The 16,826-nt window shown below is 42.8% G+C and overlaps 1 protein-coding gene across 2 annotated transcripts in view; it reads right to left on the bottom strand.

Moving 5' to 3' along the window:
• ANXA13 (annexin A13) overlaps positions 1-9,677 on the bottom strand; it is a 54,881-nt gene extending 45,204 nt beyond the window's left edge. The window contains exons 1-2 of one of the 2 annotated variants that reach the window (XM_036830457.1): positions 9,599-9,630; positions 8,137-8,259 (exon numbers count right to left, since the gene is read on the bottom strand). In XM_036830457.1, the coding sequence (XP_036686352.1) occupies positions 8,137-8,259; positions 9,599-9,613 (138 nt within the window). In that variant the 5' untranslated portion in view covers positions 9,614-9,630. Of the gene's footprint in view, positions 1-8,136; positions 8,260-9,598 lie in introns of both variants that reach the window. The other variant, XM_036830458.1, reaches the window with a different exon arrangement.
• Positions 9,678-16,826: the final 7,149 nt, after the last annotated feature.

The following is a 16,826-nucleotide window of genomic DNA, read 5'->3' as shown; positions in this document are numbered from 1 at the left end:
GTCACAAATAAGGGAGTGTCAGTGGTGTCTAGTCATAGAGGCCAGGGATTCTGCTAAACAACCCACAGGGCACAGGACAGCCCCTCACAGCAAAGAATTATCTGGTTGCAAGTGCCAATAGTGCTAAAATCTGATATGTGGAGGGTCTACAGCCCTGATCTAATGGCTATAACAATTCTGTCAACATGTTACTTTAAGGTGTTGAGAAGGCTGAGCTTCTAGTGGTAAATGGTACATAGGTACTGGCTAAAGCAAGGTCCCCAGTCACAAAGAATGCATTGCTGTGGTTACCTAAAAGGGAGGATTAGAAGTGGACCATGGTGACTTTCTCTCTTTGATTTGATTTCAAAGGAACCCAGATGACAAATCTGAAAGACGAGTACTGGGATAAGGTAACTAGGAGGAAGAATTTGAGTTAAAGTGGGTCCAAAGGGAGAAGTCTGTCATCACCCCCTGCCTCTTTGTCTGCATCACATCCTCACTGGCAGCCCCAGTTGGCTCATTCTTGGGGACCCTTCAGTACTGTGTTGGGCTTCACAACTCAGAGTTTCTTCTAGAGGCAGAATAACATGCATTGTCTTGAAACCAGATTTTGTGTCCTGGGGAAAATGTCTGCTTTGAGGTTGTCCACTGATTGTTTGGGGCGTTAGAGACCTCTGAAGAGGGTTACACCTCTAGATATCCAATGACTGCTGTACTGCCTCAACAAAAGTTGAGGGAAAGGTGGTGATGGGGAGGTGACGACTATTTCTCAACTGTGAAAGGAACCATGCCTTCAAGTGTTATGAAAAATGAAGCACTTTTCTCATTGGAAAAGAATTATCCATCTCCTTCTTCTATTGCCAAAGGCTGGTTTTGTTTTTCTTTTCTTTTCTTTTGTTTTTTGCCAATTCAGTGAGAGTATGAACTTGGGATTCATTGCTTACAGGAAAAAAGGAAGCTAGTATACTCTGGCATCCTCCAGAGTCAATGATAACTGGGCAGATGGAATTGAAAAGTGAAAATATTGGGGGCTGAGCTGAGCCATTACAGCATGGAATAGTGCTGTGTAGTAGGGCATAACCAACAGTATGTGAACAAGTTCAGATTTGCTGAAAAGGAAACAAGGTGAAAGAGCTAAATTTGCTTTGAGCAAGTTTTTGTCTCCTCCAGAATCAAAACAATGAATGTTATTCTTCCCCCTGGTAAGAGAGTTGCAATATGCATTGGATCCAAACTTATTAATTATTTCTTTAAAATTCTTCTAAACATTTTTATCTTCCTTTTCATTCCCGCCACAATCCAAACCTCCATCACTGACAGGGTGAATTATTTTACTGCCTTCCCATCTGATCTTCAAATCTTCATTCTCTTTCTATTTCAGTCTATCCAATAGTAGTCATAGTTGTTGAAGTAGTAGTAGTAATATTAATAAAAACAATAGTTATAAGAAAGCAATACTGATAAAGCAATGTTGCCCATCCCTAACGATAGGTAAGGCCAACCTTGGCCACAGTGATATTCAAAGAGGTAGGCACATACCTCAGCCAATCAGAATTTTCCCTGGCATTGTATGTATAGATGCTTAGAGAAAACTCTTTTCCTTGGGGTAGTTAATCTGGGGTTATGTGAGGCCATGGAACTCTCTGTGGTGCCTGAACTATCTGTGGCCAGGCCTCCCTCTCATCAACTCCTTTTGCCTCCCCCATCATTGAAAAGAAAAAGCTCATTTTCAGTAGGAGAGAATGAGGCTAGGACATGGAAAGAAAAAGAGTGTATGAGAGAGAGAGAAAGAGAGGGAAAGAACACTAGCTGACAAGATGATTTCCCCAGCCCTGGGGATGAATCATGATCCATCACTATCCTCTTCACCTTTGCCAGTGATTGGTCTAGGATGGGCTTTTGACCAATTCTGGCCAATGAGATAGAAAGGGATGTCTGCCTGGGCATTCCCAAAAGATTTTCCTCACTGATAGGGGACTGGTACAAGAGGAGAAAGACATTTTTTTTCTCCATCCCCTTCCTTCCTGCTTGTGACCCTATCATGTGAGATTACTAACTTGAACACACACATGGCCATCGTCTTGCATCCAGGAGGGGAGATGTTGCCAGTACCTCAAGGGTGGCAGAATGGAAAGGCAGACATAGCCTGGGTCCTTAATGACGTGACTGAACTGCTGAACCAGCCCTAGAGTCCCCTCCTTTCAGACTTCCTGTTAGGGTTAATCATTAAAGGTCTTTGTTATTTAAGCCACTGTGAGTCCAGTAGTCTGTGAACAAACACATACTAACTTAAAAACAAAACAAACAGACAAAAAAACAGAATTTATACACACAAATTACCTCAATCCCGGACTTCACTCTTGAGTTCCAGATCCAGCTACCTGCCAGGCATCCAACCCAGGTGGAACACAGAAATCTCAAACTCAACAGATCCCCAAACCAAACTCATCCTCTCACCTTGCAGACTTTGCCTCATCCCGCGGGTGCATCACCATCATCCACTTGCGTGCACAAGCCAGTTACCTTGGAATCCCTCTGTAGTTTTTCTTGTCCCTCACCTCCCATATCCTGTCAGTCAGCAAGTTATGTCGATTTTACCCTCCAATCTGTCCTCGTCTCTCCAATTCCATCGTCACTGTTTTAGTTGGGGGCAGGGGTTCATCATCTTTCTCCAGGCTTTCAAGTGCTTTACTTGGAAGTGCTGACTTTCAAGTGCTTTACTTGCCTTTGGTCATGTTTCTCTCCAGACCTTTCTCCACCAGCTTCCAGCATGGTCCATCCAAAAGGCAGTGCTTACCTTGTCCTTCCCTTGTCTGAGATCGATTAGGGCTTCTCTACTGCCTAAGGTAGTGGTTCTCAAAGTGTGGTGCCTACACCGGCAGCATCAGCATCACCAGGGAACTTGTCATAAATACAGATTCTCAGGCCCCACCATAGAGTGTCTACTGAATCAGACACTGTGCTGATGGGGCCCAGCTCTCTGTTTAAACAAGCCTTCCAAAGGAATCTGTTGTGCAAAGTTTAAAAACCACTACTAGCTTAAGGCAATAAAGCACAATTTCCTTGGTGTAATGGGTTGAATAGTGTCCCCCCAGTTCATGTCTACTCAGAACCTCAGAATGTGACCTTATTTGGAAATAGAGCCTTTGCAGATGTAATTAGTTAAGAATCTCAAGATGAGCTCAGGACTTCCCTGGTGGCACAGTGGTTAAGAATCCACCTGCCAATGCAGGGGTCACGGGTTCGAGCCCTGGTCCAGGAAGATCTCACATGCCACAGAGCAACTAAGCCCGTGCGCCACAACTACTGAGCCTCTGAGCCACAACTGTTGAGCCCACGTGTCACAACTAGTGAAGCCCGCGCGCCTAGAGCCTGTGCTCCGCAACAAGAGAAGCCACTGCAATGAGAAGCTCATGCACTGCAACGAAGAGTAGCCCCCGCTAGAGGCAACTAGAGAAAGCCCACGCACAGCAACAAAGACCCAATGCAGCCAAAGATAAATAAATAAATAAATAAGGAAAGAACGCCAAACCTCTATAGGTGGTTTAAAAAAAAAGAAAGATGAGCTCATTCTGGACTTAGGGAGGGTCCTAATTCCAATGTCCTTAGAAGAAGAGGAGAAAGCATAGGGACACATAGGGAAGAAGGCCCTGTGAAGATGGAGGCAGAAATTAGGGTTATCCTGCCAGGAGCCAAGGAATGCAGTGCCCCAGGGCCACCAGAGTCTGAAAGAGGCAAGAAAGGATTCTTCCCTACAGCCTTCGGAGGGAGTGTGGCCCTGCTAACATGCTGATTTCAAAGTCCCTAGACTTTAGAACTTTGAGAGAATAAATTTCCATTGTTTGAAGCCCCCCAGTTTGTGGTAGTTTGCACAGCAGCCCTAGGAAACCAATACACATTGCATGGCATGCAAGGGACTTCGGGCCTCAACCCTGTGCACCTGTCTAGTCTTGTCTCCTGTCTCTGTCCCTGCTCATCGATCTTTCTATCAAAAATATGTATGGAACGCCTGTTATGTGTCAAGCCCCAGAGCTACAGCAGTGAGTAAGACACAGCGTCTGCCCTCAGAAGCTCACAGCCTGGGGGACAGGGTAGCAGCTGCCCAGGCAATTGCTGTGGGATGTGCTGAGTGCTTTGGCAGGGCTAGAACTCAACTCACCAGCAGCACCAGCCTTCCTGGACCCCTCTGTGCTCCTGCATTACAAAGAATGCCTTTCTCCACTCTAGAAACCCTATTCTACTCTCACTTCTCCCACAGGGCATCATTCCCTCCTCTGTCCAACTTTTTTTTTTTTTAATTTCTGAGATATACATTTTAAAGTAATAACTAGGAGATACGCTCTCTGAGGGAAGGGCCTGGGAGGTACCATCTGTCCAACTTTTGAACCTTGTTACTATGGACACGTTTCTATTAGTGTATCCACCACACGTCATTATAATTATTTATTTGTTTGCCTCCTGACCAGACTGTGAGCTATTTTGAGGGCATGGACTGTGGTCGTTTATCTTATTCCTCTTTTTATCTTCAGAGCCTCAAACAGTACCTGGATTCTGGTAGTTTCTCTAAAAGAATATGTTGAGCTGGCTGAGAGGATGGAGAGTGGCTTCCTGCCTTTCTGCCGCCAGTTCACTGTGCAGCTCTAAGCTGGGAGGCAGGAGAGTGTGAGGCCTGGTTCGGGGTGGAGGAAGGCACAGAAGGGGGTAGTTCTCTGGGTTGCATTTGGCGTGAGAAGCCCAGGAGGAGGGCATGGGGCTAAGAAGGCTTGAAATGCCATGGTCAGGGCACCTGGGCAGGCTGAGTGGTGGGGATGGTTCGTGGTCAGAGCAAGGGCACAGCTCTAGTGAGGCCCGTGAGAGGCTTTTGCTTCAACACTGGTTCTCCAACACGAACGAACATCAGAATCTCCTGGAGGGCTTTTTCAGCGGCAATTGCTGGGCTCTACCCACAGGGTTTCTGATTCAGTAGATCTGGGGGTAGGCAGCTGATCATTTGCATTCCTAACAAGAGCCTGGGTGATACTAATGATGCTGGTCTGGGGGCCACATGTGGAACTATTGCACTGAGGAATACCTGATAGTAGACCCATGCGTCTACATTAGGACCCCAGCTCTCAGAACTGCTCACAGTCCAGCAAGCACTTGAAAAATGTCTCTTATTATCATCATCCTCATCATGTCAGAAGGCCCCTTTAAACCTTCAGCGATGCCCGTCATTGCTGGGCGTTTGGATTCATGTCGCCGTGCTGGAGAGCAGAGTTGCCCAGGTGCGCTGGGATACGCTGGAGTCCATCCCCTACACGAAGTGAGCCTGGGTTCCTATAACTTTAGAGTTCTTGGGTCAAGTTTTCAGTTTGCATGTTCTTCCTTCTGTCAGTGGTTTTGTCCTTGCCAGCCTTTTCCCCCCACCTCTTTAAAATGACTGCTTTTAATCTATTATAGCCAAGAAACCTCCACAGCCCAGATTGTGTAATTGTGCCAAAAATGTAGCTAGACTTTAAGTGGGTGAGTTGTCATTAAATAGAGAAGGTATGCTTCTCTATTTCATATTTCATATTTCTTTATTTCAAAGAATATTTCATATTTATTTCATGTCATAAAGGTATGACATGCTTTAGTGCATGTCATGTTTTCGCATCAGAAGCCATTTTTGCTTCCTCTTATGGATGGTGGTGATACGAAGGACTAACTTTCTGGGACAAAAGGTTTCCTGATAGGAGAGATACTACTGCATGGTCTAGGCTGGTTTCTGCTTGGGGTTCACTGCGATTCTTTGAGTTTGAGGATCACAGTTGAATGTACACTCTTGGTTAAAGCCGTGCTTACTTTTGTCTCAAATTCCCAAACACATTCTCACCTATCTCTAGAGCCTCCCTTCTTTTCTCAGGGATCTGGACCTAGTCCCCATCTGTCAAGTAGCTCCCAGGTGTTCCCGATCCACCTGCATCTGAACTTGCTGCTTCGGAACTCCTGCTACGAGTCCCAAACTAGTCTCCATTTCAGACAATATTTGTGTTGGCTAAATATTAGCACAAGTGAGTCATAAACGTGGCATTTTGACAAACACTGTGGCAGATCGCTGAGCAGATGTCCTAACATTTACAAGTTGGTTTTCATTTACCGACCCTCAGAATGACACTTCGTTCATCAGCGGTGTGCTGAGCTAGTCTTGTCAGGATCGTGGTGTGCAGTTCACTGTTTCTCGAACTCTGTGCCCATTAGCATCACCTGGGGAACATTTAGAAATCCCAACGCCCAGGCCAACCACCAGACTAATTAATTCAGACTCTCTGGGGGTGGGACTCAGGCATCAGTGGTTTTTAGAACTCCCCAGGTGACTCCAACACCCAGCCAAGTTTAAGAACTTGTTCCCCAGTCCATTGCTTCTCAGACTTTAACGTGCATGGGAATCACTTGAGGATCTTGTTAAAATGTAGATTCTGATTCAGTAGGTCTGAGTGGGCCTGAGATTCTGCATTTCTAAAAGCACCCAGGCCATGTGGATGTTGCTGCTAGCCCAGGGTCCATACTATGAGTAAGTAACCAGGCAGCAGTCCTTTCTAGCGCCTGTTCATTAGTCTGGAAAAAGAATTCCAGAAATCAATAGTCCTCTTGAGTTTGTGATTATTTCCACATTTATCCATGGCACCCCTAGATCTTGCTCCCTGTCTATGACTCTGCCACCTATAGCCATACTCTTATGGCAAAGTCATCTCACTCTTTGTGTCAATATTCTATTTTCCTCTAGATGGTGATTTTCTTGAAAACAATTCACACAGTAGAATAGAAGAGTTATCTGGCTGAACCTAAGCTTTTTCCTGTGGATCTGTTTTTCTGTCTCTGCACAGAGCTCACTGAGCACAGGGACATGGCCTCCAGGCTAAGCAAACTCTGAACACTGTGTTTCAGCAAATGATAATATCCAAGTGTCCGTTATTACTGCTCCAAATAGGTTAGGCACAAAGACTATGTCTTGAGTTCAAAAAATGATGGCAAAAGGATTGGAGGAAAGCACAAAGCAAAAAAAAGTAATTTTTCAGTTTTCAGAATTGGCTAGGATTCCATATCAGAGTACCTTGGAAAATGTAATTTCCTGGCCAACATTCTATTGGCTTTAGAGCAATATTTGTCAAACAGATATCTGTGGACTCTGGTTTGTGGACATATTTTTGGGAATTCAACCTTCCTAGTAGGCTTTTTATATAGTGTCTTTAGTGCTGATAATAACTAATATATAAAAACAAATATAAAGCATACTGGATCATCAGGGTGAGCAGGGGCTAGCACATGATTTCAATGTCTGCATTTGTGTTTCTGTTTAAAAAGCATGCCAAATAACCATACTTTAATTGTTACAAGCTCATGGTAAAAGAACAGAGAACAGAGGGAGGTTTAATATAAAAAGCCTGCATTTTAGCCACGAGAAGGCCCAATTGTCTTACAGGGAGTCTTACAAACAAAAGTTTCTCAGTAGTTTGGATAGAGAAACGTGACAGGAGAACTAAGAAGTCACACACTGCATCATATTTTAGACATGCTGCAACTCAGAAAAACCACATTATAGCAATCTGCGCCATTTTTACATTTAATCTCAGCAAAATAACATTATCTATTACACTAAATCAATAACATACTTTTGCACATCATGGACTTGAATTTTACTAGCATTTAGTTTGCAAATTTGTTTTGGTTGCGTAGTTGCTTTAAAACTATAAGCATCGTAGTTTTAAGTTTGTACATATTCAAATCATTGTCTAATGCAGTAATTTGTCCTTTAAGAAGGTTTTGCATTTACTCATCTAGAAACACGGTCTTAGAACATATTCATTCCTTATGCACATGCTAAATTCCACTAATATTTTCTACAGTGTCACAGGGGCATAGTGTAGGATCATGTACTCTGTTCCAGGACACCATTAAGGGGACACTGTTGGGAAGGGAAGCTGAGTTCCTAAACTGCATTTTTACCTTAGCTGCAAATATTATAACAAACATTTTCTAGGGAAAAATTTCCCTGCTTGGAAGTAATGCCTGATGGTGACATTTTCAGACCAGAGGATTGTAGAGGGTCCAGTATAACAAGTCACTGGTGAGTAATATGGGCCCATGAGAAAGCCTGGTCATACCTACGATTTGGAGGGAAAATAAAGTGCTTACAGGCTGATGGAACTCTGGCTCTCCACTCCCTGATGGCTGGCTGAGAGGCTGCACGGCTGCTGAGGGTTGGGCCTGCCCTTCGTACAATTGTTGACTGCCTTCTGACAGGGAGTAAGATTGGCTCTGGGGATTCAAAAAAGAAATACATAAAATGCTAGACCACTCACACAAGCCAGCTGCCCCTTTCAAGGGGTGCAGACATCCTCTTAAGCTGCTAAAGCAGGAGCCAATGATTTTTCCTGAGGTCCTCTGCATGGTTCACAAGTATTTTATTTTATTTATTAAAAAAATTTTTTTTTCTTTTGGCTGCGCTGCACGGCTTGCGGAATCTTAGTTCCCTGACCTGGGATCAAACCCATGACCCCTGCACTGGAAGCTTGGAGTCCAAACCACTGGACCACCAGGGAGCCCGGGATCAGAAGTATTTTATTTTATTATTTAAAAATTTTTTTCCAGGATCAGAAGTATTTTAAAAGTCGGTTTCAGTTTCTCTGAAAGATAATCTAAATGGAAGCTTCATAACCTTGGCTAGTATGAAAATGCTACTTACAGATGATTTTAAAAATAATGCCTCTTCAAAGAAAACGCTTATAGGTTTGCAACCATCTGAGCACAAGTTTGATTTAGAGCAAAGGAGAAAATCTTATTAACAAAGTTCCAGTTTGCAGAAAATTTTGGAGTTTTATTCTCTTCGCTCCTAGTGTACACACAATAAATCCGTCTTCCTGTGGGAAACCACATTAGGTGCAGCAAAACCTTATTAAAATTCTTATTGCCATAGCTTTAAGTATACCTTTTTCACTGTAAAAAAACCCCAACATCAAGACTTAACTCCGACCTGCCTTGTGCATAGTTAGCTCCAAATGGTAGTATTTTTGTCAGTTTTTAGCCATTAAGAGTTTACAGACATGCTATTCACATGAGCCTAGACATTTCAGAAAAAGTAAAATATTAAATCCATTCCGTGAGTATTTGCAAATATCTGGTCATTTGGTGCTGTTTAGAAAAAATACTGGGATATTTTCACCTTTCAATCCAAGTTGTATAGGTTTGTGAGAGTACTTGTATCTTTATCTACTGATATTTGCAACATGAGCCTGTATTCCCAAAACACCCGATGGGCACAGTCTATGAAGCTTTGTGCAGCTTTGCTGCAAACTAACATCTTTAGTCATACATTCCTTAAATACTATTTTAACTGCTTGCTCTCTGCAAGGCACTGTTTACCACCTTGTTTTGAATACTTCTCTTTCACGCCTCCAAAGAGATTTCTGACTAATGGAGAAAAAATATTTTCCAAATGCATTTTGAAAGCATGGTTTGCTGTTGTGAAAACCAACAATTAGGAGTGATCACAATGATAAAGTATAAAAGTATCAATCATGATTTCATAGTTTAAATTTCTCCACATGCTAACCAAAATTAGAACTTGGTTTGATTCCCGAAAGCAATAAATACTTACATGGCGATTGCCCATTTTCTTTTTTTCAGAGATAGTTGTTCTGTATTTCATTAAGAGATCGGTTCTCCTACAGGCCAAGTTTATAATGGTTTTCCCAGGGCATAATATCTCTTGAGTTTAATAAGTAACCGTTGGCATTGCATTTGAATACATTGTTGGGGATGGGTAGGGAGTGGTAGCAGCTACAAATGATCTTAACCTGCCCACGCTGCCTTGGTTGGCCATCTTTTAAAACTAAAATATTTATTAATAAATCGAGTGTTGGCTTTTCAAGTTGAATATCTTCTTCACAACTAAAGGGCTAAACCTTTCTCACTCCTGGATTATTGAAAGAGTTACTCTTTTTTATTTTAGGCGTTCATTTAAAATTTTATACCTTTAGGAGCTTCCCTGGTGGTCCAGTGGTTAAGACTCCGTACTCCCAAAGCAGGGGATTGGGTTCGATCCCTGGTCGGGGAACTAAGATCCCGCAAGCCACATGGTGTGGCCAAAAAAAAAAAAAAGCGTACATTTTCACTAAGATTTTATACCTTGGAGTGATAAAAGCATTAACCAAACAAGACTGAAAAATCTTCTTATTTTACTAACATCACCCTTACTATTACAAAGGATCTTTTTGAAGGCTACATTGAGTTATGCTAACATCATTTTTATAATTTAGCTAGTTTCTAAATTTAAAAAGCAATATGTGCAGATGGTACATTTTTCCCCCTAATAATATGAAGAGGTACCATGAAAAGTAAGCTTGCTGACCACTCAGTTCCTGCCCTCTGAGGTTTGAGTCCTTCCAGGAATGGTACGCATACACAGCCATGTTTATCTGTCTGTTTATCTGCCTAGCTAGCTATCTTTGGTTATGCTTTTTTTCAACAAATGGGTTGGTACATTGCCTTCTGTTCCATGCCTTCTGGGCTTCATATACTAAATAGATACAAGACATTGGCACATTTCTTTTTCGGTAGCCGCATGTTCGTCTACTATGGGTATGAACCAAACCTTATTTAATCAGTCCACTATTCAAGGTCATTTAGGTTATTTGGGTCTTTTGAATGACTATCTTCATTTATGCATATTTGCATATGTGTGCATGTTTATCTGTAGAATAAAATCTAAGAATGCAATAGCTGGCCAAAGTGTATATGCTTTAAAATTCTGAGAGATGTTGCCAAGTTGTCCTATGCACAGACATAAAAATGCTGAACGACTTTCAAAGACCAGCTGACCCACGAGGCTGACTTTCAAAAGACAAAGTGTATACCTTCCTACAGTAATACGCCAGTGCTCCTTTCTCCACATAAGGCCAACACTGAAGATTTTCAAACTTTTTCATTTCTGCCAATTTCAAAGATAAAAAATGGTTATCTCACTGTTTAATTTACATTCCTTTCCTTTGATATTCTTAAAATTATATATCCCGATCCTAAAAAGCTATTTGTATGAATTCTACTGTGGTCTGCTTGTTTATGTCCTTTAGGTTTTTTTGTTTTTTTAAATTAATTAATTTATTTTTATTTATTTATTTTGGCTGTGTTGGGTCTTCGTGGCTGTGCGCGGGCTTTCTCTAATTGCGGCGAGCGGGGGCCACTCGTCATTGCAGTGCGCGGGCTTCTCATTGCGGTGGCCTCTCTTGCTGCAGAGCACGGGCTCTAGGAGCGTGGGCTTCAGTAGTTGCAGCATGTGGGCTCAGTAGTTGTGGCTCACGGGCTCTAGAGCACAGGCTCAGTAGTTGTGGCGCACGAGCTTAGTTGCTCCGCGGCATGTGGGATCCTCCCGGACCAGGGATCGAACCCGTGTTCCCTGCACTGGCAGGTAGATTCTCAACCACTGTGCCACCAGGGAAGCCCCTGTCCTTTAGTTTTGAGTTATTAGTTTTTTCATTATATACTTGTAATAATATATATAATAAAATCCAGGCCTTTGTCAAGCATAACAGTTATAATTCCCCAATTTATCTTTTGTCTCTGTTGATGTTTTGAGTGCATACGTGTGTGTGAAGAAAGTGTTAGTTTTTATGTATTTAAATATATCTATCTTTTCTTCTTTGGCTTGCTTAGAAAAAGTCTCTGCATTCAGATGATTAGGACTTCTTGTACATTTTCTTCAAGTTTTTTTTTTTTTTAACGACTTCATTTTTTAAGGTTTACATCATTGATTCATTTGGAATTGATTTTGATGTAGAATAAGGAAGAAATAGATTCAGCTTTAGTTTTGGTTATTCAATCGATCCTAGATAGTTATTAATTAATCCATCTTTCCTCTTCTGGTCTAAGATGCCATCCTTATTTTATGCTACCTTCCCATGTAACATAGTATGAAAATTCTTATAGGTTTATTACCTTCTGCTTATATATTCATTCTTTTGTTCTTTAACCTTTATCTGTTGCGTCTCTTGGATGGGCTAATTGCTGGGACTACAACAGTGAACGGAAGGGATATGAATTTTCTCTTTCTGGAATGTACAGCCAAGTGGAGGAGATATACAAAGAACAGATCATTACGAATTGTTGTACGGGCTATGGAGAAACCAAACAGGATTCTGTGATGGAAGCTAAAGTGTGTGTGCACGAGCACGCTCGTGTGCATGAGAGTGTGTATAATCTACTTTAAATAGAGATAGAACTCTTCAAGGAGCTAACATTTAGGCTGTGAACCAAGGGATGAGAAGAAGGGCATCATTTGAAAAGAGAAAGTGTTCCAGGTCAGATGTTTTAGTTTGTGCTACACCTCAGAAATAGGACAGGGCTTTGCAAATTACAGGAAATGAAAGATGGCCAAAGAGATTGGAGTCCATTGTGTGGCAGGTGGGATGCTGGGTGCTGGAGATACAGTGGTAAACAAGACACAGCTGTCCTCTGGGTACGGACAGTGGAATGGGGCAGAAGGCAAGAAGATATAAGTTAACAACTTACGCTTTGACCATTCATGATTACTTTGCCTTTAGTGTCTAGTTTGCGTTCTATAGTTCACTACCTCCTTTTTCCCAGCCCCAGACTTCTCAGGGCCAAATCTTCCCTGCCCTACCTCCGTGCTGGCTTTGGAATCTATCTCTGTGTCACTAACCCCTCCTAGAACCCTTGATCAGTGACAGTTTTCCTCCCTCCCTTCCTCTCCCACCCCAGGCTGTTGAAGCTCAAAGTTCAGGAGGAACAAGGGCAATTTGACGTGCAGTGCTCAGTGTGGAGATAAGTTCTGCCCAGTTACTGAACACCGGAAATTCATCAAGAAGAGATATGGTTTATGGCTCCAGGGAGGTGAAAGATAGAAAGCTTAGAGGCCAAGGAAGAAGCTGACACACCTTCTTATTTTTCTAGGTCACCACCACTACAGCCACCTCTTAATGATTTAAATGTACCCACAGTCAAGTTTGGATTTGACTGAAACAGAACTATTTCTGGTATCATCTCATCCTTTTCTCCTTCCCCATGGGGGTGTGAGGAGGTGGCTGGGATAATTCCAAGCAACAGCAGCAAGGGGGAATTCCTATGACCCCAGGCCATTACTGGAAGGATGTCATAGCTGGAGGTCCCGAGGGCAGAAAAAGAACTGCCTAGGAAAGAAGAGTGAGCAGACTTGATGGGGGAAAAGAGGGCACAAGAGGGGTGATGGGAGGGGTTTGGGGATTTTATATTTTTGGTATCTTTATAAATATTTAGTGATTCTAAATTATTACAGGTGCTGCATCTTTCTTTATTAGACTGGGCCTGTTTATTTACATCTCTTGGATTTTGGTGGTTCTCAAAGTGGTGATGCCAGCCAAAGTTCTAATCTCCTAACTTTATGTGTCTCAATAGCAAGTCAGAAATCAATCTTGCCGGAGAGTCTTTCCTTCTTAGCCCACAAAGGTTAAGTTTCTAACACTTATTAAAAATGTTACTTATATATCTGTTATGGGTTAAATTGTATCTCACCCCCCCCCAAAAAAAAGACACACTGAGGTCCTAACCCTCAGTACCTCTGAATGTGACTTTATTTGGAAATAGGGTCTTTGCAGATGTAACCAAGCTAAGAGGAGGTACTTAGGATGGGCCAGAACCCACTATAACTGGTGTTTTTATAAGAAGAGGAAAATGCCATATGAAGACTCCATCACACAGGGGAAGGCCTTGCAATGACAGAGACAGAAATTGGAGTGATTTAGCTGCAAGCCAAGGAACACCAGGGACTGATAGCCACCATCGGATGCCAGGAAGAGGCAGGGCAGGATTCTCCCCTACAGATTTCAGAAGGAGAACAGCCCTGCCAACATGTTGATTTTGAACTTCTAGCCTCCAGAACCATGAAAGAATAAATTTCTGTTGTTTCAAGCTGCTCAGTTTGTGGCACTTTGTCATGGCAGCCCTAGGAAACTAATGCAACATCTCAAAAAACAAACAAGAGAATCTCATCAGTTGCTATGATTCTCAGAGCAAATACATTACGCTGGATAATTTGTATTTAATAAAACGTCCATTTAGAAATACCCTGGTGAAAGCGCATATGATAATAATACAAACAAGTATTTCAGATTATATTGTAGCCATACAGTATTAAAAATAACAAAAATACACAGATGCTGATTTTCTAAATATAACCATCAAGTTGAACACTTGCCTAATATCTATTTCTGCAGGGAGAATTAATAGTATTTTCTTTATTTAGTGTAATTTAATTAGAACCCAAAAATTATAGTTGATTTTTGGACTGATTTTTTTTTTTTTTTTTTTTTTTTTGTCTGCGTTGGGTCTTCGCTGCTGCGTGAGGGCTTTCTCTAGTTGTGGTAAGTGGGGGCTTCTGTTTGTTGCGGTGTACGGGCTTCTCATTGTGGTGGCTTCTCTTGTTGTGGAGCACAGGCTCTAGGCATGCGGGCTTCAGTAGTTGTGGCTTGCGGGCTCTAGAGCGCAGGCTCAGTAGTTGTGGCGCACGGGCTTAGTTGCTCCGCGGCATGTGGGATCTTCCCAGACCAGGATTGAACCCGTGTCCCCTGCATTGGCAGGAGGATTCTCAACCACTGCGCCACCAGGGAAGTCCCTGGACTGCTATTTTCTTCCACATAAACAAAAGCAAAAAAGTTGATATTTTGTCATGTTTGTTTATACTTTTTTTCTCAACATTAAATAATAAATGTAGATGCTAATAAATCTTGCTTAAGACAAAAAGACTAAAATCTGCAGGAAATGATTATAGTTGCTGAAAACAACTGTATTTTCATACTCCAAATTTTTTTCAGTAGTAAAAACCCTGAAAGTAACACATTTCATCTTGTAAGCATAAAAGCAAAGTTCTCACAGATCAAAATACCTTCTTAACTCACTGATTGGTTAACAAGGACTTATTGCATATTTGCCACATGTAAGACATCATGCTAAGCTGCAGGGCGTGTGAAAAATTTGGGACACAGCTCCCTCAGCCAGATGCTTATGTTCTGGTTGGAGAAATAAAGCATCTACATAAGAGAAAACACCTTGATTTAATGTAGCATTTTGTGGCAAAAAAAAAACCCCCAAAACCAAAAAATAAACCGTAGCTCTGGGAGAGCAAAGACCTGAATTTTAGGCTGGTCTCTGGTACAACTATCAGAGTCACAGTCTCCAGTTCTTGGGTTTCAACTAAGTAAATGTAAGAGTTGGACTTCCTCTCTGCATTTACTTCCAGACCTAAAATACTACGAACAGTTGGATTTAGGAAGGTATGTTGGGACTCTTTTGGTTGCAAGTGACTAAAACTCTGATTCACAAAAGCTTAAACAAACAAGGAATTTAATGGCTTGTATAACTGGAAAAAGTAGTTAGCTTCAGGCATAGCTGGATCCAGCTACTCAAACTATATCCGCAGGATCCACTGTCTCTCTCCATTTATCAGTTCTGCTTTCTCCCTGTTTAAAGGGATCCCCCCCTCTCACAGGCAAAATGGCTGCTAGCGGATTCATATTTTCATCCTCACAATTCCAAAGCTATAGAAAAGAACATGAGAGCTTTTCCTTTCCTGTAAGTTTCACTGTATGTCCTGGTCCGATTCTCTGGCCCAAATTGGGACTCAACACGCATCTGTGAACTGACCACCATAGCTGGAGGGAGGTTGTGAGGAGTGGGTTTCACGTCACCTCTGGAGCTGAGAGAGGAGCCAACCCCACCCAAACCACGAGGTCTGAGAGTGGGGGAGGGCTGGTCACCCAGAGAAAATTGGGGTGCTCTTAATAAAAAGAGGGTGAATGGATGGTAGGCTGGCCAAAGCAAGAGATGTCCACTGCAGAAGGGCAAAAGGGAAGGCATAATGGGAGTAAGAGAAGAGAAAGAAAAGGGAAAAAGGAGAAATTGTGAGAATGGGAGGAGGAGGTGGAAATAGTAGCCCAGAATGTTTTGAACCCTCTCAGAGGCTGAGAATTGACTGGAGCCACCAAAAGGGGAGCAGAGTGCCCTTCCCTTGGAACCTTCTCTTCCGGTACAGCTTTCTGTGCATCCCCTTGCGTTGATCTGCCTGTGGTTGGCCACTGCCACCGGCACCTTCCACAGCTGCCCAGGTACCCGCGCAGCATGCCTCTTCTGATGGCTCCATCCTGTAGCCTCTGCCCCTGTGAGCTCTGCCTCAGTGCTGACTGGTTGACAGGGCTCCATTGTCAGTGCTTCTCTGAAGATGAAACACCTTCGGTCTACACTGCAGGACTTCAGAACCCAGCACTCACTCATCAACACATATGTATCAGTCGCTAAGTGAGGAGTGTAATAGTGCTGTGCTGGGCACCACGGGGCAGAAGAAAGGAAGGTAAAAAACAGAGCGGTTGCCCTCCTGGAACTGAAAATTTATCTGCAGAGGATAGATATTAAAAGGTACAGTTGGAAGCCAAGATATACTTGAGGTAGTAAATGACTATCCCAAAGGGATGAGGAAGACTTCCTGGGGGCATGAGCCTTACCCTGGGGGTTGTGACGTGGCAAGGATTTGAAAGGGGTGGGGGAAGGGCACGGGGGACAGCACTGGAGGTGGTGAATGCTGGTTGGGGAATGATCAGGAGGTGACCGGGAGTGTGATATGTGGAGGGGACAGGCGGAGAGTTGAGGCGACCTTGGAAAGCTGATGTGGATGAGAATGGCTGCACTCGAATAGTAGCAAACGGAAAACTTGAAAGCAAGGCTTCAAACGGGAGTGACTGGGACTTGGTGGCGACCTTTAGCAATAGGGCAACCAAGGAAGGAGCTACTCTAGCAGGGAAACGTGGAAGCCAAGGTTCCAGAAGACCCCCAAAGAGAGGAGT

This window comes from Balaenoptera musculus, chromosome 17, assembly GCF_009873245.2.
Source record: "Balaenoptera musculus isolate JJ_BM4_2016_0621 chromosome 17, mBalMus1.pri.v3, whole genome shotgun sequence".
In the NCBI taxonomy this organism is placed as follows: Eukaryota; Metazoa; Chordata; class Mammalia; order Artiodactyla; family Balaenopteridae; genus Balaenoptera; species Balaenoptera musculus.
This window is presented reverse-complemented; position numbering and strand designations above follow the sequence as displayed.